Here is a 24,448-nt window from a genome sequence, read left to right as displayed (position 1 = left end):
CGCCCGCCATTTTTTAATAGCGGAAGTGGCTTGATCGGAGAGGGCACGCCCATTGCAATCCACATAGCGCCATTTTGTGGATTGCAGGAGCCTCGATCGGTGAGCTGAATATACAGGCACGAACGATCGTTACGGTCTCTGGTGTTTTTCAACTGTGAGTTACCCTGGTAAAATGGCAGATCAAGCAGCCAGTGCCCCGGCTGAGGCAGCAGCTGTGAGAGAGGAGGCTCCTAAATTGAACACAAAGCCTACCTCCTCCAAGAACAAATCCAAGGCCTCCTCTTCCTCTTTAAAAGAAGCAGAAAGGAGGATTAAAGCATTAGAGGCGCAGCTGGGGGCCGCCCAAAGGCAGGCCTCGCTGGTTCCCTCGCCTCCTCCACTGGCCACAACCCCGATGCAGCCACATCCCCAACAATGGTTGCCTGGCTGCTCCCCCGGCCTACAGAGGGGTTCTGAGCCATCGATGCACAGCATTTAGCTGTCACCAGGCAGACAGTCTCAGACCCAGCCCAATGAAGCACCTCATAGACTGGATTGTCCTCTACCCCAGTCACAAGCATGGGGGTCAGCAGGCTACATGTATCAACCGCCTCTGCCATCATATACAACTTCCATGCCATCTGCATCTTTTACCCCATCGGCAGCTGGGCTCAGGGTTAACGAGACCTGGCAGTCTATGCCACCTGCCTTGCAGGAAATGCTAACTTGCGCCTACACTCAGGGCATGGCTGTGGGGCCACAGAAAACAACGGTGCAACAAACAAAACCGCCCAGAAGGGATCTCTGGTCAGTTCCACCGACTTCTTCCTTCCCACTGGATTCTGAAATGGATGAGGAGGAGGAGGAATCAGATCATGAGTGTGAGCTGTCAGACGATGAGGGGCCCCCTCCTGATCAACCTGCCTCAGCAATGCTCTTCAAACCAGCATTGTTTGAAATCCTCTTAAGAAAAGCTAAACAAGTGGCCGCCTTATCTGCAGCATCCAAACCGGCGGAGACAGGAGCTGGCCCCCAACCGGCAGTGCGTCTTTTTACGGAACCGCAACCTGAGTCATGCCACATTCCATCGTCGCAGATATTCTTGGACAATATTAAGCGACCGTGGCAGCAACCGGCGGCCGCTCAGGGCCCCTCAATGTTGGATAGGAAGATGTACACCTTCGACCCTGCCATTGAGGACGTACTGGCTTTTCCCACCATTGACCAACCGGTGGCCAGTTTAGTTTCTAGTGCATTGGTTCCGTCGGAACTTGCAGAGGGCCTCAAACCTGATGACAAAAGGGCCGAAACACTTATAAAGAAGACCCATCTGATGGCTTCGTGGGCCTTAAGAGCTTCGCTATCTGCTTCGTTTTTCAACAGAGCTTGTATCCTCTGGCTGCAGGAGATGCAGTCCAGAGTAGGCCCGGAAGACGGGCGCCTTCGCCAGGATATCGGCAAGCTTCTTCTGGCCTCTGAGTTCTCGGCGGACGCTACTTTGACAGCAACCAAATTTGCTTCAAGGGCAATGGCAGCCACATTGTCCTCCAGAAGATTATTATGGTTGCGTTCTTGGCAAGCGGACGCAAAGTCCAAGTGGCGGCTAGCTTCGGCTCCTTTTCATGGCTCAGAGCTCTTTGGGCAGGCTTTGGACAAGGTCCTTATAGAAGATAAGGACAAGAAGAAGGTACTGCCCAAATCAGCCAAACGAGCTGATCGTCGCCAAACGCCATACTACCGCAGGCAGCCATTTCGCCAAGAGCCTGCTACGGCGGGCGTGCAAAATCCAAGGCCGTATTCGGGGGGATTTCATCAGAATACGTTCAGGAGCAACAGAGGCGGCTACGGTAATCGAAGGCGACAATATCAGCAGGCCCGAAAGTCCTTTGGGAATGCGAACCAAAAGGGATTCCGTGGTCAGAAGTGACTGCACCATGGGAGTTCCTATCGGAGGCCGCCTTCAGGCATTCGCTTCGGTCTGGGCGGACTCGACAACAGATCCTTGGGCCTTCAACACTGTTTCTCAGGGCCTCAAGCTCAGTTTCCTTTGTTGGCCTCGCCATCGTTTTGTTCAATGCCCTTGGGTTGCATGCCCCCACAAGAGACTCCTCTTGCAGCAGGAGATCTTACACCTGGAAGACATAGGGGCTATAGAGCCAGTTCCCTTCGAGCAGAGGGGGCAGGGATACTACTCAGTGGTATTCGTGGTACCCAAGACATCGGGGGGCTGCCGGCTTATCCTAAATCTGAGGCAGCTCAATGTTTATGTACGGTATGTACGTTTCAAGATGCATTCGCTCCGTACAATACTTTCTTGCATCAGGAGGGGAGATTACATGACCTCTATAGATTTAAAAGAGGCATACCTACATGTACCCGTCCACACAGAATATCGGCAATTCCTCAGGTTCTGTGTCAACGACCGTCATTACCAGTACCGGGCAATGCCGTTCGGGTTGTCATCGGCGCCCAGGACGTTCACAAAACTCCTGGACATCCTGACAGCTTCGCTAAGATCCAGTTCGGTACGCCTAATGGCGTACCTGGACGATATTATTATCCTGTCCAGGACTCCAGAGGACGCTCGAACGGACCTACAGTTGACAATTCAGACCTTGGAGGACCACGGCTTCACAGTCAACTTTATGAAGAGTCATCTCACTCCCACGACCCGGCTTCAACACCTGGGAGCGGTGATAGATTCGCAAGTCGGCGAAGTTTTCCTGTCCGACGAGCGCAAGACAAAGATTCGGGACATGGTAACCTTTCTTTGCCATCAGGAGCGAGTGACCTTAGCCTTGCTATCCCAGATACTAGGGTCATTCGTCTCCTGCATAGACATCGTCCCTTGGGCCAGATTTCACACCAGGCCCCTGCAGTGGTTCCTCCTCCCGTACCAACGAAGTCGATCAAGCCACTCACAGCGTATGGTCTCAATTCCAAGGAGCGTCAGGAGGTCGCTCCCATGGTGGCGCTCACCCGCGCTTCTTCGAGGCTCCCCCTTCTTAAGGCAGAGGGAGGTGGTTATCACCACGGATGCGAGCCTCAGAGGTTGGGGGGCTCACTCAGAGACGCAAGTGGCTCAGGGAGTGTGGACAATGCCAGATCTACAGGACAGTCATATCAACCTTCTGGAATTACGTGCAGTTTTTCTGGCTCTTCAGGCGTTCTTCGAGGAGTGTCAGAATGCTCATGTCTTAATTCTCACAGACAACGTGGCGACCCGCTCCCATTTGAATCATCAGGGAGGGACGAGGTCAGCCAGACTAATGCGAGAGACGAATACACTATTCTCATGGGCAGAAACATACTTGCTTTCAATCAGGGCAGAGCACATTTCAGGGGTGGACAATGTGCAGGCGGATTGGCTCAGCAGGTCCACCCTTCAACCGGCGGAGTGGCGCTTGGGGGAACGGGCATTTCAGGCGGTGGCAAGGAGGTATGGGAATCCACTAGTGGATCTATTTGCCACCGCAGAAAACACACACCTGCATCGCTTTTTCTCTCGTTTCCCGTGTCCGGGAGCTGAGGGAGTGAATGCCCTCAGGACCCCATGGCCGGCCGGCCTCTTGTATGCCTTTCCGCCGATGTGCCTCATCCACCGAGTAGTGGCCAAAATAATCGCAGAAAGAGCCGAGGTGATATTCATCGCCCCTTATTGGCCACGCCGCCCATGGTTTGCGGACTTAATGGATCTGTCAATCACACCACCATGGCGCCTCCCGATCAATCTTGTCTCACTAAGCCAGGGATCAGTTTACCATCCGGATCCCCAGTGGTGGAAACTTGCCGCGTGGCGCTTGAGGGGGACAGATTAAGAGCAGCAGCCCTCCCACAAGCGGTCATTTCCACCATACAAGTGGCTCGTAGGCCTTCAACGACAAGGATCTATCAGTCCACCTGGTCAGCCTTCCACAAATTCTGTGTTGACATTGAAACAGACCCACAATCAGCATCGGTAGTACAGGTTCTAGCCTTTTTACAGACCGGATTAGACAGAGGTCTCGCGCCCAACACCCTGCGCAGACAGGTGGCAGCTATATCAACCATCATTAAGCTGGATGAGGGAAGAACAATTGCTCATCACCCGTGGGTGAGAGATTTTCTCAAAGGGGCAGCTAACATTCGGCCCCCGCCGATACACAGGTTCCCATCATGGGATCTTTCCTTTGTGTTAGATACCCTCACGGCGCCCCCGTTCGAACCTCTCCGTAATATTTCCCTCCGTCTTTTGTCCTTTAAGACTGCCTTCCTGGTGGCCATCACATCGGCCAGGAGGGTGTCTGACCTGGCGGCTCTTTCAGTAAGGCCTGACCTTTGTTTATTCCAACCCAATCGAGTCGTTTTAAGACTAGACCCGACATTCCTGCCTAAGGTCAACTCCTTTTTCCATAGATCGACAGATATTGTGTTGCCAGACTTCTGTGCACGTGGTGACCATCCGCTGGAATTACGCTGGCACAAGATCGACGTACGTCGAGCGCTTAAAATTTATATTCGTCGGACAGCCGTTTTCCGTAGGACGGAGGCCTTATTCGTATCTTTCGCAACATCTACGATGGGAACTAAGGTTTCTCCTACATCGATTAGTCGATGGGTGACCTCTTGTATTGTTACAGCCTATACCTCACGATCTAAGACAGTACCTGAGAACATCAAGGCCCACTCTACAAGGAGTGCGGCTACTTCTGCGGCGTGGTCCACCCAGGCACCCTTGGAAGACATTTGCCGGGCTGCGACTTGGGCCACTCCAAATACTTTCATAAAACATTATAAGTTGGACTCTTTTGGATCCATGGAGGCGGCTTTTGGCCGAAGAGTGCTGCAGCGGGTGTGTGATGTACATGCGCCCCTGGTCCAGCCTTGCCCGCCCTAGTATCATAATCTTGGGTATATCCCATGTTGGACTCTCCGCAGCAGTGCATTGGAGAAGAACCATTGAAACTTACCTGAACGGTCTTCTCGATGCACTGCGAGGAGAGTCCAAACCCAACCCGGCCGTTTGGCCCAGCGGCTGTTTTTTTGTTGAAGTTGAGTTAATAAAGTTCTGTTAATTGTACTACTCCTTCGTTTTTATTGACTGAGCTATAAGGGGGAGACTACAGGGCGGAGCTAATTAATATTATAATTTAACTCAGTCCCTAACCAATCAGGCTGAAGTATCACCCATGTTGGACTCTCCTCGCAGTGCATCGAGAAGACCGTTCAGGTAAGTTTCAACGGTTCTTCCAAGTGTGGCCTTACCAAGGCCTCTCTCTCTGGGCACACTGAGAATATATCCATCGAATAAAACTGACGACAGGGAGGGCATCCAGCCATTCAAATGCTCTACTAGATCCCTTCAGTTGCCCGGACTCCATCCCGCAAGGGATTATAGGGTTGTTACATGAAGATGATGGTGATGATTTAAGACTTATACACTGCTTCATAGCGGTATATGTTAGGCCGAAGCCATCATTTTGAGTTGGAGACTGGCCTGCCACAAGTAGAATGTGGAAATTGGGGAGGGGTGGTTGCATGAGGGAAAGATACTAGCCACAACAAATTCCTTCCAGAAGACTCAAAGTCATCCTTTGTTCAGTACCAGCCGGAAGTACAGGGGAGGATCGTGGACGTTGAGAACCCGAGTGGTCCCTGTGATGAATTTGTGGGCGTGGGGACGAGGAATGAACCTTAACCCGGGTGGAGAACTGTAGGAATAGTTAGTCAGGTTGACTACAGTTCATAACCAACATGGCTGTTAACAAATTGTAACTTGGAAGAAGACCAAAGTTTGGAGTCCGATTTATTTCTTGGGTGCTAATTGAAGTGCTGACACATAGTGCTTTACAGCCCTCTCTAAGAGGTTTACAGAGTCAGCCTATTTGCTCACAACAATCCGGGCCCTCGTTTTACCCACCTCGAAAGGATGGAAGGCTGAGTCAACCTTGAGCCGGTCAGGATCGAACTCCTGGCAGTGGGCAGAGTCCGACTACAATACTGCATTCTAACCCCTGCCCCCCTCAACAGCTCTTCATGGCAATTACCCCTTCCTGGTAAGAAAGCACCACTGGTACCTGCCATTGCAACCCTCTGTCCCACAGCCAAGGAACACATCCCACCTGCTGCTGGTAGCCATCTTGCAACGCCGGATCAGAAAGGTCTCGGTGCAGGCTCTCGGCGCTCGTCAAAGGTTTTACTCCGACCACTCTCGCAGCTTTGTTGACGGCCTCTGACAGGAGCAACGGGGGGCCATCACCCTGCATTGTCTGCAAAGTTTTTTTTAAAAAAAACAAGTAAGCATTAGCTAGAAAGAGAGAGGGAGGGAGAAAGAGAGAGAGAGAGAGAGAGAGATTAAATAGGAGAGAGATGATGGAAGGATGGATGGATGGGCGGATAGATTATATATATATCACATGTTTTTGTTGAATTTGAAAATTAAGGTTGAAAATGGATCTATACTAGTCTTTCCTTCATTTAGATTATCAGCAAAAAATGTTACATACACACATACATGCATACCTACATATATACCTGAGAGAGAAATGAGAGAGAGAGAGAGAGAGAGAAGATTAGATAGGTGATAAATTGATAGACTGATGTGTAGATATATAGAGAGATTAGCTAGGGGGATATGATGGATGGATGGATGGCCAGATAGATGATAGATTTGAGAGAGGGAGGGAAGGAGAGAGATTAAATAAATGATTTATTGATGTATAGATATATAGATATAGATATGCAGATATAAGATAAGATAGGGGAGAGAGAAAGGGGAGATGATGGATGGATAGGCAGATAGATAAATGATAGATCCTTTATATGCGCCCACCCAGGTTCAAACTCTAGCAAAGGTATGGCTAGCTGATGAGAGCTAAATAGCTTGCAATAGATCTATACTAGTCTCTCTTCATTATCAGCAAAAATATGTTACATATATATAGATATACATGCATAAAGAGAGAGAGAGGATGGACGGACAGATAGACAACAGATATAGATAATAGAGGAGGGAGAGAGATGATAGATCTGAGAGGGAGAGATGAGAGATATATATAGATATAAATATAGATAAGCTTCCAACGAAAGTGAATAAAGGAATCTGATTTATGATTACAACTGGCCCAAAATTTATACTGCTAAGCGAGATAGTTCTGGGCTCAGCTGTGGTCAATGACTTCCCATAACAAAGTTGGAAGGAACTTGGTAGGTCTTCTAAAACAATCCCTGCTCAAGCAGGAGACCCTATAGAGCTAGTCCTTGACTTACAATTACAACTGAACCCCAAATTTCTGCCACAAATTGAGATTTGTTAAGCAAGTTTTGTTCCATTTTACGACCCTTCTTGCCACGACTGTTAAGCGAATCACTGCAGTTGTTGAGTCAGTGACGGTGTTTGTTAAATGAATCTGTTTTCCCCATTGACCCTCGGGCCACCTTAAAAGGGGATCACATACAGCTGTCATAAACATGAGTCAGCTGCCAAGCGTCTGAATTTTGATCAGGTGACCGTGGAGATGCCTGCAACGGTCGTAAGTATGAAAAAAAATCAGTCATAAACCTTGTCCTCTCCCAGTGTCACCGAAATTTCGAATGCTGACAAAATGAACTGTTGTACGTCACTGTAAGTCCAATCTCTTCTTAAAACCCTCCCATTAAAAACCTCCAGGCGAATAAAAGTCCTTGCTAACCCTGCAAGAGGGCTGAGTCTCACCTTGCGCCGCTTAGCTGGCATACCGCTCAGGTAAGCATCACTGAGGGGCGGCTGTTGCTTGAGCTTGCGCTGGCTCTGGATGTCCTCCCGGATGATGGGCACCCACTCCTGGCAGAGGAGAAGGGGAGAGCAAAGATTCCGGGAGCTGGTTAGTAGACCCCCCTGTAATGCACCAACCAAGGAGAATACTTGCAGCCCAGGTTCTTGGTGCTCTCTGAGCTGGATTGTCTCCTGACAGATGTTTCATTACCCAACTAACTCTTGTGGCCCGCCAGCAGCCCGTGCAGCTGATAGCGGATCCCATTTGAGAGGAGATTGACTTGGTGATGCGCCAGCGGCCTGTGCAGTTGGCACCTGAGTTGGACAGTGAGGAGGATGGCAAGGACTCGGTGCCAGAGGCAGAGGTTCAGCCCAGGCCTTCGGAACCTCACAGCAGCGATGAGGAAGAAGAGGCTTCTCCTCTTCTTAATGCATGGGTGCGTAGAGCTGCCAAGAGGTAGGAATGGTTACTCTAGAGCAGTGTTTCCCAACCTTGACAACTTGAAGATATCTGGACTTCAACTCTCAGAATTCCCCAGCCAGGAGTAAGACTTGGGGTTAATTGGCCACTCTCCTAGTCTACTTAAAGGCAGCAGGAAGGCTGCAGGAAACGTTTGGAAATCCAGGTGGTCATTGTGTGTTTCAAAATCTCTGCTCTGTTTCCCTGCTTCAGTTTGGTTATAGCAATAGACTTTAGACTTATTTACTGCTTCATAGTGCTTTTAAAGCCCTCTCTAAGCAGTTTTACAGAATCGGCATATATTACCATCAACAATCTGGGTCCTCATTTTACCCCCCTCGGAAGGATGGAAGGCTGAGTCAACCTTGAGATGGTGAAAATCCAACTGCCGAACTACTGGCAGTCGGCAGAGTTAGCCTGCAATACTGCACTCTAACCACCGGGGCACCCTGCCTCTGTTCCCTAATTTTAGATAATGAAAGGTCTGCAAGAGAATAAGAAAGCTCAGAGAGCACCAAGGAACTATCAGCCCCTGTAATGTGCTCTCTACACTAGATGGGATCCTCCCTCTCTCCTTCCCTTGCTCCTTTTTCCCATCTAAGAGAACTCACTGGGGGCACAGCGGCGGCCCAGGGCTCCACATCGGCGGCAGGGGGCTCCCCCGGCGGCAATTCCTCGCGTTCCGGCTCCCCTCGCTGCTGGGGCATGGCTTCCTCTGCTGTTGTGGCGGGGGCCGGGGAGGCCGCAGCCTCTCGCTGCAAAAGAGAAGGAAGAGCAAGGGATGCATTGAAGAGCCCCACAAGAGCCAAGCTGAGCTGTTGCAACATGGCCTATCAGGGCTTACCTTGAAGTCTGTTCAGGAGCTGCAGCTGTCCCCATAAACTGCTGTGAGAATTGGATTTTTATTCTTGCCAAGAGATGAAGAACCATTGCCAAATCATTTTATGGTAGTGGTTCTCAAGCTTTCTAATGCCGGGAACCCCTTTCTCATGTTGCGGTGACCCCCAACCATAAGTCCAGCGCCAATTCTCCCAACAGAGCTTTTAAGCTGATTGGCAGGAAGGTCAGAGGAATGCTTCTACTATAAACGCCTGATTGGTCAGGTTGTAAAAATATGTTCCAAGGTGCCCGAGTTTAGTTCCTAGCACCATGGGAAATTTGTCTTTTCCCATGGATTTAGGTGACCCCTGTGAAAGGGTCATTCAATACCCAGAGGTCCCGATCTCCAAGTTGAGAATCATTTTGATTACATTGTAACCAAAAATGTATTGGAGTATGATCATCTTCAGTTAGTCCTCATAAACAGGATATGTCTGTCTCTAAAGGGGAGAGGTTTATGTACTTAGAATGTATTTATCTAGTTAGAATTCAAATGTGGGAATAGAGGGAATGTTGACCTGATAACAGATGTGACATTGGGAAATAAATTGTTATAAAAGCGATGAATGTTTTAGGGATTTTTCTAAGTTGGAATGTACCAGAAAAGAATGCCAATTAATGTGAAAGGATGCCAAAACATTATATAAAATACTTTGTAAGTGGGAGGTGACAGAAGGAGCGTGTAATGAAGGAGGAGGAGTAAGGGCACAGAAATGATATTTACAAATTTATGGCATTTTTATTTGGAATTTCGTTTCAGTGGTTATTGAAACGGATGTCCAAGTGCGGCCTCTATGTTTGTTGAGGCAGGCAGGATTCCCTTGAGTACCACTTGTTGGGGGTCAAGGGAAAGGGAGGGTCTTGCCTTCTCTTTCTGCTCACGATCCCCATGGACAATTGGTGGGCCACTGTGTGACGATAAATGCTGGACACGATGGGCTTTGTCCTGATTTAGCATGGCTCTTCTTATGTTCTTCTGCAACTTTGCCTCTGATCATATGAGGTCCATTCTTGCGAGAATGTTAAAGAAATAAACTTCTCTTTTATTATTCTTTTGTCAAATTATATTGTGGACTTTATCTCACAGCTGCATTGTCTGACAGTGTTCTGCCCCCCCCCCCTTTTTCTGGATGAAAAAAAACCTAATTCTACCATCTGCACTGTAGAAGCAGCATCTCACAACCAACGAGTTGTTTATTATTATTATTATTATTATTATTATTATCATCATCATCATCATCATCATCATCATCATCATCATCATTATGTCAATACAACACAGCAAACGAGATCACTATGCTGGATTTCGTATTTCATCACCAGCCGGGCACTTCCCAAGCACCTAGGACTGCGTGATGTAGCGGCGAATTATGTGTGCCGATCCCAGTAAAGCGGCCTTTTGCAATTGACAGATGGAGATTTTGTCAATTCCGATGGTTTTCAAATGTCCATTGAGATCCTTTGGCACTGCGCCCAGCATGCCAAGTACCACTGGGACCACTGTCACTGGCTTATGCCAGAGTCGTTGCAGCTCGATTTTTAGATCTTCGTATTTCACTAATTTCTCTAACTGCTTCTCCTCAATTCTGCTGTCCCCTGGGATTGCGATGTCAATTATTATTATTATTACTATTATTATTATTACTACTACTACCACTACTACTACTACTACTATTACTATTACTACTACTACTACTATCCCCAATCGTAATGTGCTCCACATTTGGAGGGGGGGGGGGAAACCCTGGAAATCTCAACAGATGCTAATTATCACCTACTCCTTCCGAGCCCTGCAATGATCTCACACTTGCGCAAGAGACACATCCGTCGCACAATGTGCCAAATAGTCCCTCCCTCTCCATACCTGCACGGTCTCTGGAGCCTGTTCTGCAATCTGGACGTCCATGGGTTCTTCAGGAGCAGGCTGGGAGGGAAGGTGCAAGGAAAAAGAAGGTTTCAAAAGCCCCTGCAGTGCGTCCCGAGATTTCCCCTGCCATCTTCCTCTTCTGAATCCTGCTCGGCTAACAGCCAGGTTCTTAGAGGCAAAGCACTACCATGCTACAGGACAGGGTGTCAAACTTTGGTCCGCGGGGCCGCCCTGGAAACAGCGATGGACTGGTCCACAGTGCAAAAACAGAGCTCTGGGAGACCAGCCACAGCCACCCCACTAAAACACACACATACGACCCCCCCAAAATCAAATACAACCCTGAAGCAGCCTCAATAAAATTCGAGTTTGACACCCCTGCTATAGGAGAGCTGCAATTTTGCAATTACACCCTATGGAAACTGGTTAAGATTTAGTCTCTAAACCTCTGACCCGGGGTGGCGCAGCAGGTAGAGTGCTGTACTGTAGGCCACTGAAGCTGACTTGTAGATCTGAAGGTCAGCGGTTCAAATCTCATCACCGGCTCAAGGTTGATTCAGCCTTCCGAGGTGGGTAAAATGAGGACCCGGATTGTGGGGGCAATAGCCTAGCTCTGTTAAAAAAGTGCTATTGCTAACATGTTGTAAGCCGCCCTGAGTCTAAGGAGAAGGGCAGCATAAAAATTGAACGAACGAACGAACGAACAAACAAACTTTTAAATACTTAAATTTATTGAATTTATTTGGATTTGTATGATTGTTTATATTTTTTGTTGTGAGCCGCCCCGAGTTCGCGGAGAGGGGCGGCATACAAATCTAAATAATAAATAAATAAAATAAACAAACAAACAAACAAACAAACAAACAAAGCAGTTATAAGGGTGTAATTGCATTAAAATGAAAAAGTTGAAAATTGTTTGTTTTTAAAGGTAAAAGAAATGCTATGATTACGGTGAAATTGAATCCTTTATTATAAAAGACTGCCCTTTATATCAGAAAGCAGGATTTTAGATTGTTCTTTTTTTTTTAATTCACCTTTGATCTTTATTTAGGTGATTTTTTTTTTAAATGACCGTTACTGTTTGTTTTTTGATATTTTCATTGGAGGATGTGTTTTTGTAAAGTTTTTTTCTTGGTTTTGGTCTTGTCTTTTTTTCCTTTGCAAAGCAAGGTTTATAAACACAAAAAAATGTTAACGTTTACCTTTATGAAGCTCATTCAAATCTGTCCTTTTTCTGGGCCTGTTCTTTATCTTTATTCTATAGTCACCATAAGAACGACCCACTCCAAATTTTCTCCGGATTTTATGGGCAACTGCCTAACCTCAGCACCCCCATTATCATAAGGTTCTCACTACTACTACCTCACTTAACTGATTGATTAAATTTGTATGTCATCACAAGATCTCTGAGTAAGTTCACAATAAAAGCAATCACAACCATAACAAATCTTATAACGAGGTTAAAATGTCCCAATCAATACAGTGGGGACACACTCCACACCTCCCCAAAAAAGGAATTCCTGGAAAAGCTGTTTTAAACTTTTTATAGAAGGTTGATTGATTGATTGATTGATTGATTGGTTGGTTGATTGGTTGGATTGATTTATTAATTGATTTTTATAGCTGCCTATATCTCAGCTCGCAACTCAATGTTGGAAACTAACAGACTATGACTATTCCAAAAGGGATGGTCCCATCACACACACACACAAAAAGAATTCCAGGAATTCTCCACTGCAACCTCCACCAACATGAAGCCCTACCAGTTACTTCTACTTGCATAACTGAAGTCCTTAGGTCAATTCCAGTGCAAAGGTTATGGAAGATCCTATCCCTGTATTCAGTTCTGTGCCCTATGCCAGCTGAAAGATAGGCTCCTCTTTGGCTGTGGCTGCCAGCCCCCCAATGCTCTTATGGATTTGCTTTCCCTGCTTTCTTCTCCCATGGATTTCACCCTGTCCCCTTACCTGTGGGAGGTCGCCCACCCTGCGGACGTATTGCAAGATCTGTTCCTCTGTGACCGGCATGTGCTCCAGGAGTTGTTGCAGGCGAATGCTCATAATGGTGGTGAGCCAGCTCACCAAGGACGGGCTCATGTCTGCTGACATCCGCCTCTGGGGAGAGGAAGGGAGAGGGAAAATGAAGAGGGCAGGGAAAGGGGAGAGACAAGGGGGAAGCAGAGGTGAAGGGAGAGGAGAGAGAAGGGGAAAAGAGAGGGGAAGGGAAGGACAAGGGAGAGGGGAGGGGAGAAGGGGAAGGGAGAGGAGAGGAAGGAGGAGAGGAGAGAGAGGAGAGGGGAGAGGGGAAGAGAAGGGGAAGGGAGAGGAAAGGAGAGGAGGAAGAGAGGACAGGACAGGAAGGGGGAGAGAAGGGGAAGGGAGTGGGGGGAAGGGGGGAGGAGAGAAAGGAGGGGAGGAGAGCAGGGGAGGGGGAGACGAAAGGGAGAGGGAGAGAAGAGAGGGGAAGGGAAGGGAGAGGAGAGGAAGGAAAAGAGAAGAGGGGATGGGGAGAAGAAGGAGAGGATGGAAGAGAAGGGGAAGGGAGGGAAAGGAGGGGAGAAGAGAGGAGAGGAGAGGGGAGGGGAAGGGAAGGGAGAAGCTGTAAATAATTCTTTCCAAGTCCAATGTAACATTGAATAGTCGTCAAATGGCTACCTGTACTGGTGAGTGGGATATACAAGCAGTCCTTGATTTACGACCACAATTGAGCCCAAACTTTGTTGTTAAGTGCTAAGTGAGTCTTGCCCCATTTTATGACCTTCCTTGCCATGGTTGTTAAGGGAATCATTGCAGTTGTTAAATTACATGGCTGTTAAAGAGAATCTGTCCTCCCTATAGATTTGTTTCTCAGAAAGTCATAAAAGTTGATTGCATGACCCTGGGATACTGCAACTGTCATAAGTATGAGTCAATACACTTAAGATGGTCTCCAACCTTGGCAACTTTAAGACATGTGGACTTCCAGAGTTCCTCAGCAAAGCTGGCTGAGGAATTCTGGGAGTTGAAGTCCACAAGTCTTAAAAGTTGCCAAAGTTGGAGGGTCCTGTCTTAAGTTTATTGATTAAACAGGCCCTCCTCAAAACAACTGCTCAACCTGTCACTCACAATGCGGTCGTTGATGACTGTCGTCAGGGCTGTCTGCTCCCCTCGCAAGCAGTAAAGGTTCAGCGCCAAGCACTCAAAGAGACTCTGGTTACACAGCTCTAGCAGTCGGTAGCCAAAGGTGTGATCTGGAACCAAAAGTTGCAAATGTGATTAGAAATTAGCAGGTTCATTGTTCTCTCTTGCAGGAAAGCGTTCCTTCCGCTCTGGCCGACACCCCAGCCCCATCCTTACCGGTGCAGTGCAAGATATGCGTGGCAATTCGGTTGAACTGCTCCTGCAGGAACTCCAGATTGGTGCGGGTAATGTCAACGCCATCTTGGACTTGGACCGAGGCCTAAGGAAAAGGGGAAGAAAAAAAAAACAGGTAACGGATCAAGAGCAAATCTGGATTACTGTCCTGAAATAGGAGTGAAAACAGTTCTGGGTGCAGCTTTATGAGGGTTTAATGCCAAATGTCGCGACTGTGTTTGGGGGGTGATGGGACTCGTAAAGAACGATAATAGAGCGTGGCTGTAAAATGAAGGTGTCAGGCGTGCTTTCATTCAAAGTCCAGGACAGAAAAATCCCACCTCCATGTTGATAGAGACGAGTACTTTTCCCAGACAAGAACTGATAGTGGCAAAAGGAAAGCAAGTTCTGAGGTAAAAGGCACGTAAAATCTTTGGAGAGGATTATATATACAGTGATCCCTCGATTTTCGCGATCTCGATCTTCGCGAAACGCTATATCGTGATTTTTCCCACCCGATGACGTCACTCTCTTCCTTTCTCATCTTTCTTTCTCTCTCTCTTTCTCTATCTTGCTTCTTCCTCTCACACACTCTCTTCCTCCCTCTCTCATCTCTTTCTTTCCTTCTCTCTCTTTCTCTATCTCTCCCCCTCTTGCTCTCGAGCGGCGGGCGGCGGGCGGGCGAGCGGGCGGGCAGCAGCGAGGAGCCGAAGATCGGGGTTTCCCCTTTGCGTGGGCGGTGGGGAAACCCCGATCTTTGGCTCCTCGCTGCTGCGGCGCTGCCGAGCAGATCAGCTGCTGGGCGGCCGAAGAAACCTTCCCTGGGTCTTCCCCGCCGCCCACGCAAAGGGGAAACCCCGATCTTTGGCTCCTCGCTGCTGCGGCGCTGCCGAGCAGATCAGCTGCTGGGCGGCCGAAGAAACCTTCCCTGGGTCTTCCCCGCCGCCCACGCAAACTCCACCATCTGCGCATGCGCGGCCATGAAAAAAGGGCGCGCATGCGCGGATGGTGTTTTTACTTCCGCACCACTATATCGCGAAAAATCAAGTATCGCGAGGGGTCTTGGAACGTAACCCTCGTATATATATATATGTTTTCGTAGATTTTCACAGGTACAGGTATGATGGTCTTGGTATATTCGGGTTTCTTCCCGTGTAGGATTTGGAAGTTTCTGGCGACGTTTCGACGAGGTCTCACTCGTCATCTTCAGGCTGGTGTTTCTGTCCTTCTTCGCCTGAGAAGGACAGAAACACCAGCCTGAAGATGACGAGTGAGACCTCGTCGAAACGTCGCCAGAAATTTCCAAATCCTACACGGGAAGAAACCCGAATATACCAAGACCGTCATATATATATACATATGTATATATGTATGTATGTATGTATGTATGTATGTATGTATGTATATATATATATATTTGTTTTTGTAATATATATACACACGTATATATATATATACACACACATACACACATTATTAAATAAAATATAAATCTTAATAATAATAATAATAATAATAATAATAATCATATACAGTTAAAAAATATAAGGTGACTTGTAGAAACTACAAATAAGAATATATACAAATATAGAGGAAAAGGCTTTACATAAAGCCAATTGGAAACCATTTATATCGTGCTCCGTAGAATAAACGATAAATGGATTAGTTGTCCAGGATAGATAGTAAGTGAGGAGGGTGTATGTTTCTATGTTTTTATGTGGTTTTGGTTTCCTTTTTTCTCTTTTCTTCTCTTTCTTGATTCTTTTTGTTTTCTTTCCTTAGAAGGTGTTTGTTTGCCTTAAGACAAGTGTACAATACAAGACTAGTTTATAGTAATATGACGTGGATACAATAGAATATGTACTGTCTTTTTAATTGTGTATAAGCTCAATAAAAAAAATAATAATGCATAAACAAAGAATCTCAAAAGCCTCCCTCAGAACCCACATCTGGTCCTTCGAAGCCGTTGACCTTGAGCAGGCTATAAACATGCCCATGTAGCCTGGTAGATCATGGTGAGAACTTTCCTCCCTGACCTCTTAATCAAACCCAAGCAGAGACATCTCCAGCAGCTTCCTCATCCCCCACCCAAATACCAGAACATCTCTTACTATGACAGCCAAAGCAAGCAGACTGACTGATGAGGGCAAATTTAATTTGTAGGGAAATTCTGGCCCACGGCATTGCAGAGCTGGCCAGCGTTACGTGGGGATAGATGCATTTCTTTGACGAATGGAGGGGAAAAGCCAATTACTCTTGGAGCACAGAACCTCTGCTTTCCAAGAATCAAAGAAAAAACGTATTGGTCTGACCACGGTTATAGCTAGTCTTTGACATACAACTGCAAGGGAACCTGCTCGTTATGTCTGACTGCAGATCTGTAGGTCAGCGGTTCAAATCTCATCACCGGCTCAAGGTTGACTCAGCCTTCCATCCTTCCGAGGTGGGTAAAATGAGGACACGGATTGTGGAGGCAATATGCTGGCTCTGTTAAAAAGTGCTATTGCTAACATGTTGTAAGCCGCCCTGAGTCTAAGGAGAAGAGTGGCATAAAAATTGAATGAATGAATGAATGAATGAATGAGTGAATGAATGAATGAATGAGTGAATCATGAAACACCATGAGTCACCATGTGCAAATAGATAGCAATGTAAATTCCCTAAATTAATAAATAAAATTGAGACTTGTTTCGCGTGCAACTGACGATTGGATGTCAAAATTGTGATTTGAGTATAGAGCCTATTTGTTACTTATTATTTTATTCCAGAATATTTTTTTAAAAACCGGATATTGTTTGAGGGTTTTTAATTTGCTCCCGCCTTTTGACTGTAAATAAATACTGACTTGACCTGACTGAACCCACTAACACCTTCATCACAAGCCAAGTGGCCGGTCATTAGCGGTTCTTGTTCCCTAGCCCAAAACCTCCCAGCTCGGTCAAAGCAGAGGAAGGAAAAGCAGAATCAAACTTACGAAACTCTCCCGGACATATTCCTCCAAGCCGTTGATCAAACTGTGGGTGGCCATCTGAAAGAACCCAAAAGAAGAACGCAAATGATGAACCTGAGCAGCAGATTAAAAAGCTGGAGAACGGAAACATCCAGGTGAGGAGGAGATCATCTCACCCGGATGTTGCGTTCGGTGGGCTCCTGGCCGTGCAGGTACTCCTCCCGGAAGAAACGGTTGAGCTGAGGCTGAATCCGCTGCAGGGGCTGGAACTGGCTGTGCATAAGCATCACCATGTCCACCATGGAGACGTTCTGGCAGATCAAAGACAGCAGGTCTCCAAAGAAGCCTGCAAAACAAAGGGGAGCAAAAAAATAAAGAGGGGATCAGTGTCACCAAAGCACAACAAAGAACGTTCTTTCTGCACCAACTCAGGAAGCTCAAGCTGCCCAAGGAGCTGCTGATACAATTCTACAGAGGAATCATTGAGTCTGTCATCTGCACCTCTATAATTGTTTGGTTTGGTGCTGCAACCCAACAGGACCGACACAGACTTCAGAGGATAATCAGAACTGCAGAAAAAAACAATTGCTGCCAACCTGCCTCCCACCAAGGACCTGTATATTGAACGAGTCAAAAAGCAGGCTGTGAAAATAATTACTGACCCCTCGCATCCTGGACATAAACTGTTTCAACTCCTACCCTTCAAATGAGGCTATAGTGCACTGTACAACTAAACACAAGAGCAGTTTTTCCCCGACCGCCATCACTCTGCTAAATAAATAATTATCTCACCACTGTCAAACTATTTACTAAGTCTGCACTACTATTAATCTTCTCGTCGTTCCCATCACCCATCTCCTCCCACAAATAACTATATGACTGTAACTTTGCTGCTTGTATCCTTACAATTTATATTTATTGATTCCTAATATGGTTGAATTGCTTATTTGTACCCGGACTATCATTGTGTTGTACCTCACGATTCTTGACAAATGTATCTTTTATTTTATTTACACTGAGCACAGATGCACCAAGACAAATTCCTTGTGGGTCCAATCACACTTGACCAATACAAAAATTCCATTCTGTTCAAAGTCCTGGTCCAAACTAGCAGGATCATAACCACTTTATAAAACCTTAGTAAGGCCACCCCTGGAATACTGCATCCAATTTTGGTTGCAACGTTAAAAAAAGGATGTTGAAACTTTGGGGAAAAGTGCAGAGAACAGCAACTAAGGATCAGAGGCCTGGAGACTAAAATATATGAAGAACGGCTGCAGGAATTAGGTTTGGCTAATCTAGATAAAGGAAGAATTAGGGGGTGACATGATAGCAGTATTCCGGTGTTTGGGGGGCTGCCACAAAGAAGTGAGAGGTCAATTTATTTTCCAAAGCACCTGAAGGCAAGACAAGAAACAATGGACGGAAACTAAGCAAGGAGAGAAGCAACCTGGAATTAAAGAGAATTTTCCTAACAGTGAAGACAATTAACTATAGCTTGCCTTCAGTAACTATAGCTTGCCTTCATGGCATCGGACCAGAATATCTCCGGGACCGCCTTCTGCCGCACGAATCCCAGCGACCGATTAGGTCCCACAGAGTTGGCCTTCTCCGGGTCCCGTCGACTAACAATGTCGTTTGGCGGGTCCCAGGGGAAGAGCCTTTTCCGTGGCGGCCCCAACCCTCTGGAATCAGCTCCCCCGAGATTAGAACTGCCCCCACCCTCCTTGCCTTTCGTAAACTCCTTAAAACCCACCTCTGCTGTCAGGCATGGGGGAATTGAGACATCTCCCCCGGGCCTATACAATTCATGTATGGTATGTTTGTTTGTTTGTTTGTTTGTGTGTATGTCTGCTTTAATAATGGGTTTTTTAAATGTTATTAAATTATTAGATTTGTCTTGAATTGTTTTGTTGTTGTTGTGAGCCGCCCCGAGTCTACGGAGAGGGGCGGCATACAAATCTAATAAATAAATAAATAAAATAAATTGTGGGTGCTTCATCCCTGGCGGTTTTTAAGAGACTGGACAGCCCCTTATCTGAAATGGCATACGGTCTCCTGCTTGGTTTGCCCGTGGAAGGTTGCAAGAGGGTAACCATATGTCCCTGGGACGCTTCCACCCTAAAAGTGAAGGCGGTTGGCAACTGGATCAAAATGAGGGGTGTTGCAACGGTCAAAATGGTTATGGGACACTTTTTCCTCTGTGATGTAGTAACTTTGAATTACAGAATTTAAAGAACTGGAGACTCCTTAAGGCAGTGATGGCAAACCTTTTTTTTTCTCGGGTGCCGAAAGTGTACGGGTGTGCATTATCACACATGCACAAGAAGGGCTACCAAATTTTTACTACCACACTGTGAGCTTGTGCAGGACGCCCTGCATTTTCTTTCAACATATTTCAGTGCAAATTGGGTCCTCTGGGGTGGAGCTCCATTTTACCTACCCCACTGCGTTCCTGCCCCCACCCCTGTGCATGAGTGCCGACACCCATAAGTCAGTGTCTGGGCAGGGACGAAAATAGCTTCCCCCACACCCCAGAAGTCCTCTGGAGGCTGGAAATGGCCTGTTTCCCAACTTCTGGTGGGCCCAGTAGGATGGTGTTTTGCCTTCCCCACGCTCCAAAGGCTTCCCTGGAGCCGGGTGTTGTGGTTGGGTCTGGCCCAGCTCCTGCCCCAAGGAATGTGGAGGTGGATGCAGGGGAAACATCAACATGTCATAGGCTGTTTTATTGCCGACAGAGTCAGGTAGTGCAGTTTTCTCGGACAAAGAAGAAGGTGGGGGTGACTTGGAAGAGGGGGGCTTGGCACACAGCCCAGGAAGCCAATCTCCATTATCTTCGGTCGATTCGGATGAGAAAGTGTTAGACCCACACAGGCGCAGAATTATGCATCGAAGAGACCAATTGAGGAAATATTACAGGAGATAACAGAGGCCACCTGTGTTTGGGTGGGGCTCCAGTAATTAGAGCTGCTGATATAAATAGCAGCGTGCTGGTTTGGCCGTTGTGGAAGATATCTGATCGTTGTTTCTTCAGGACCGTGCCTTGCCGTTTCCAGACTTTGTTGATTTTTCACGACTTTGAAACCAAAGCGGAGCAAAGTGTGTGTGTCTCACTTCGTGGAAGAAGGAGGGCTGTGACGTTCCTTCATAGCTGCTAGCTAAGTACTTAAGGACTGATTAAGGGGATTGTACAGCCTACAAGGTTGTTTTGGGACGAGTGCTCTTTGCCATACAAAAAGGGTGCTTTGTTTCTTTTGAATTTTGTGATAAAGAACTTTGTTTTTGAATTTTCAAGTGTGTGTGTGTGTCTGAAATTTGTACCCTTGAATTTTCAGGAGACTCGTACCATAGAGCCCGGCAGAACACCGGGGGAGATAAAAATGCCCCCCAATCCACCCCGGAGGCTCTCTGAAAGCCAAAAATGCCCTCCCAGAGCTTCTATGGGAGCCAAAAATCACACACATGCACATTGGAGCTGAGCTAGGGCAACGGCTCGCGTGCCAGCAAATATGGCTCCGCGTGCCACCTGGGGCACCCATGCCTTAGGTTTGCCATCACTGCCTTAGGGCCAGAAGTCAGTTTTATGTCCCACTCGATCGCTTCCCCGTTACCAGAGCGGCCACATAAGGCCATACCCAGCGCGCCTTCCGTGCCTGGCTCAAAGATGTTGCTGCTGTTGCCGCTGAGGCGCTGGATGAAGTCGGCAATACTCTCCGTGCTGCCTTGCTGGGCGCTGAGGGAGCCTATCATGGAGGACAGCACCCCCTGGACCACGTTGGTGAAGAACTCGGAAGGCAAAGCGTCTGCTGAGGCACCCCCACGGCCACTGTGGCCGCCCCCGCCGCCCATGGTGGCCGAGAAGCCCTCGGGGGCGCTTTGGGGGGCCGAGGGGGGAGGGGGCGAAGGAGAAGCGGCCGGCTGAGGAGGCGGCATCTGCTCGGGAGGGTTCGGTGGGCTTGGCCCCATTTGCGTTGCCTGGGAGGAAAAAAAAAGAGAGAGACGAACACTTGGAAAGAGCGGCGAGAATTTTGGGAGGCTCCTCAAGGCCCAGCTTCTTTCAGTTCAAGAGAGAGAGAGGGAAGGCTGAACGAAGGAAGGAGTCTTGAAAGACAGACGGGGATCGGGAGAATCTGGCACCAAGATTTCTAAGGGAACCATCCGAGGATAGGATACCCCTGGATGCTGGATTCAGGCCCAGCATCTTCAGACCTTCTCTGGGTCCCGTCGACTAAACAATGTCGTCTGGCGGGACCCAGGGAAACAGCCTTCTCTGTGGCGGCCCCGACCCTCTGGAACCAGCTTCCCCCAGAGATCAGAACTGCCCCCACCCTCCTTGCCTTTCGCAAACTCCTTAAAACCCACCTCTATCGTCAGGCATGGGGGAATTGAGATATTCCTTTCCCCCCAGGCCTATACAAGTTATGCATGATATGTTTATGTGTATGCTTTGTTTTTTAATAAGTGGTTTTTAAATTATTTTTAATTGTTAGATTTGTAATATATTGTTTCTATTATTGTTGTGAGCCACTCCGAGTCTGCGGAGAGAGGCGGCATACAAATCTAATAAATAATAATAATAATAATAATAATAATAATAATAATAATAATAATATAATATAATAACTGGGCACAGCGGACATTTGAAAACCATCAGAATTGACAAAAGCTCCATCTGTCAATTGCAAAAGGCCGCTTTACTGGGATCGGCAAACATAATTCGCCGCTACATCACGCATAGTGATCTCGTTTGCTGTGTTGTACTGACATAATAATAATAATTTGAAGAAAAGGAACCAGTGAGACACCAACATCCCCCAAACCCCCAGATTTGCGGTGCCAAATGCAGGTGCTTTGGGGCTTAGTGCTGGCTCAGGGACTCAGTTGGGGCTGATCTATCAGGCCAGAGACGGGCTGCTGTCATTCAAATGGTCCTCGCTGAAAATGTTCCTTCTCCAAGCTAAAACAAGGAGAGTCAACTATTTGGAAGGGAGGAAGAAAGGGAGAGAATGAGAGTGTGAGTGTGAGGAAGAGAGAAAAGGGAGAATGAAAGAGGTTGAAAATGAGAGAGAGAAAGTGCGATAGAGAATGAAAGAGGAGAAAAAGTGAGGTCAGGGGAGGGGAGGAAAGGGAGAGAGAAGAGAGGAACGGGAGAGAAGGAAAGGGGAGAGAGGAGAAAGAGAAGGGAGAGGAAAGAAGAAAAAAGGAAGAGGGAGAAGAGAGAGGGGAGGGGAGGGGAGAGAGGGGAAGGGGAGAGGGAGAGAGAAAGAAGGGAAGGGAGGGGAGAGGAAAGAAGGGAAGAGGACGAGGAGGAGAAAAAAAATGAGTGGAGGGGAAGAGAAGGAAAAGGAATGGGGAAAGGAGAAAGAGGAGGAGAGGGGAGGAGAGAAAAGTGGAGAGAAAGAAGGGAATGGAGAAGAGAGGAAAGAAGGGAAGAAGGGGAGGGGAGGAGAAGGGAAAGGAACAGAGGGGAGGGGAGAGGAAAGAAGGGGAGAGGATGAGGAGGGGAGACATGAAGGGAGGAGAGAAGGAAAGGGAAGAGAAAGAAGGGAAGGGAGGGGAGAGGAGAGGAAAGAAGGGAAGAGAGAGGAGAGGGAGAGGAGGAGAAAGAAAAGGAAAAGGGGAGAGGAAAGAAGGGAAGAGGACAAGGAGGAGAGAAGGGGAGAGAAAATTAGTGGAGGGGAAGAGAAGGAAAAGGAATGGAGAGAGGAGAGAAGAGGAAGAGGAGGGTAGATAAGGAGGAGAGGAGATTCACCTGAAGGAAGTCTGTCATGCCTTGCAGAAAAGCAGGCACGCCGGGCATGGCCACCGTGATGGTGGGAGAGCCCACGCCGGCCACCCCGGCCATACTGGAGCCCGCCGCCCCCAGGATGTTCCCCAGCAGTTGAGAGAACTGGAATTCGGTGGCGGACGCAGGAGTCTGGCCCGAGGGGATGGGACCTCCGGGGGCCCCAGCTGAACTGCCCCCTGCAGCCGTCGTGGCCGTGTTGGTGGTGCCAGCGCTGGCTGAGGCCGTGGGAGGGGAGGCAGAGGTGCTGGTGCTGAAAGTTGCTTGGCTGTTGACGGAGGAAGAGGTTGACGAGGAAGCTGGAAAGGCAAGACAGAAAGGGCCGCTGGATCAAGCAAGAGAAGGCGGTGGTGGGTGATGCCCGGCCCGCCCTCAAACTTTCTAAGACCCCTCCTTTAGCAATGGCGCTCAGCACTTATAGACCAGTGTTTCCCAACCTTGGCCACTTGAAGATATCTGGATTTCAACTCCCAGAATTCCCCAGCCAGAGAACGCTGGCTGGGAAATTCTGGGAGTGGAAGTCCAGATATCTTCAAGTGACCAAGGTTGGGAAACACTGTTATAGACCAATGTGTTTTTTCCAGCCCCCTAAGCCCATGAGGGCGAACCTATGGCACATGTGCCACAGGTGGAAGAAGGAGCCTATATACGAGGCCATGCGGGATTTTGTTCTGTGTCAGCTGGTTTTCAGCTTTTAGAAAGGCAGTTTTGTCCTCTGGACACTTTGAGGAAGTTTCCCTGAAGCCCCGGAGGCAAAAAAAAAATCCCCAAACGGAAAAACCGGATCTACCAGTAGTAGTGGGTTCTTACTGGGTCATGAGAGCTCAGTTCTAACTGCATCGGAGTATTGCCAAAATGTTGCTCCTAATAAGTCACTGTATTCCTTTTGAGGTTTGGCTCGTGGCTCATGAATTAAATAGGGCAGTGATGGCGAACCACAGGTTGCAGGCGGAGGGCATGCGAGACATTGCCCTGGGTCAGCTCCAGCACACACTGGCCAGCGGATTTTCAGCCTTGGGGAAGGCCATTTCACTTCAGGGAAAGCCTCCCTAGAGTGTGAAAAATGGCCCAACAGGCAAACCAGGTCCGCTTTTCCAAACTTCAGGTTTGCCTGGTTGGCCATTTTTTTCACCGTCCCAGGCTTCAGTGAGGCCCATGCATATGCCGGGGGGGGGGGTTGTGTGCTTGAGCAGGGGACAAGAAATAGGTGTGGGCATATGCGCGCACATACACATCCTTTTGTCATGAGACCCAAAAAAGGTTGTCCATCACTGAACTAGGGCATCTTTCGGAAATGTCACACCTGCAATCTCACGATCCTCAACAGCAACCCCACTCCAGGAAATCCGAACTGCCCGTTTGCTGTCACTTACCCACTATCACGGGCTGCATGAGCAGCTGTCCCACCAATCCGCTGATCATCTGGGCCAAGGAAGCATTGCCCCCCATGCCTGGGCCCTGCGT

At 47.9% G+C, this 24,448-nt stretch overlaps 1 protein-coding gene across 11 annotated transcripts in view; it reads right to left on the bottom strand.

The window, feature by feature from the left end:
• BAG6 (BAG cochaperone 6) overlaps positions 1–24,448 on the bottom strand; it is a 64,858-nt gene that overhangs the window by 2,250 nt on the left and 38,160 nt on the right. For 6 of the 11 annotated variants that reach the window (XM_070737708.1, XM_070737710.1, XM_070737716.1 and 3 more), the window contains 12 exons: positions 24,358–24,442; positions 22,952–23,283; positions 20,853–21,174; positions 17,376–17,545; positions 17,224–17,277; positions 14,253–14,355; positions 14,022–14,146; positions 12,885–13,031; positions 10,915–10,974; positions 8,783–8,926; positions 7,673–7,780; positions 6,081–6,227 (listed from right to left, as the gene is read on the bottom strand). In XM_070737708.1, coding sequence (XP_070593809.1) covers positions 6,081–6,227; positions 7,673–7,780; positions 8,783–8,926; positions 10,915–10,974; positions 12,885–13,031; positions 14,022–14,146; positions 14,253–14,355; positions 17,224–17,277; positions 17,376–17,545; positions 20,853–21,174; positions 22,952–23,283; positions 24,358–24,442 — 1,797 coding nt within the window. Of the gene's footprint in view, positions 1–6,080; positions 6,228–7,672; positions 7,781–8,782; positions 8,927–10,914; positions 10,975–12,884; positions 13,032–14,021; positions 14,147–14,252; positions 14,356–17,223; positions 17,278–17,375; positions 17,546–20,834; positions 21,175–22,951; positions 23,284–24,357; positions 24,443–24,448 lie in introns of all 11 variants that reach the window. The other 5 variants (XM_070737709.1, XM_070737706.1, XM_070737711.1 and 2 more) reach the window with 1 other exon arrangement.

The sequence above is a fragment of the Erythrolamprus reginae genome, chromosome 2 (assembly GCF_031021105.1).
Source record: "Erythrolamprus reginae isolate rEryReg1 chromosome 2, rEryReg1.hap1, whole genome shotgun sequence".
Classification (NCBI taxonomy): domain Eukaryota; kingdom Metazoa; phylum Chordata; class Lepidosauria; order Squamata; family Dipsadidae; genus Erythrolamprus; species Erythrolamprus reginae.
The sequence above is the reverse complement of the archived record's forward strand: the minus strand, read 5'-3'. Positions and strand labels throughout refer to the sequence as shown.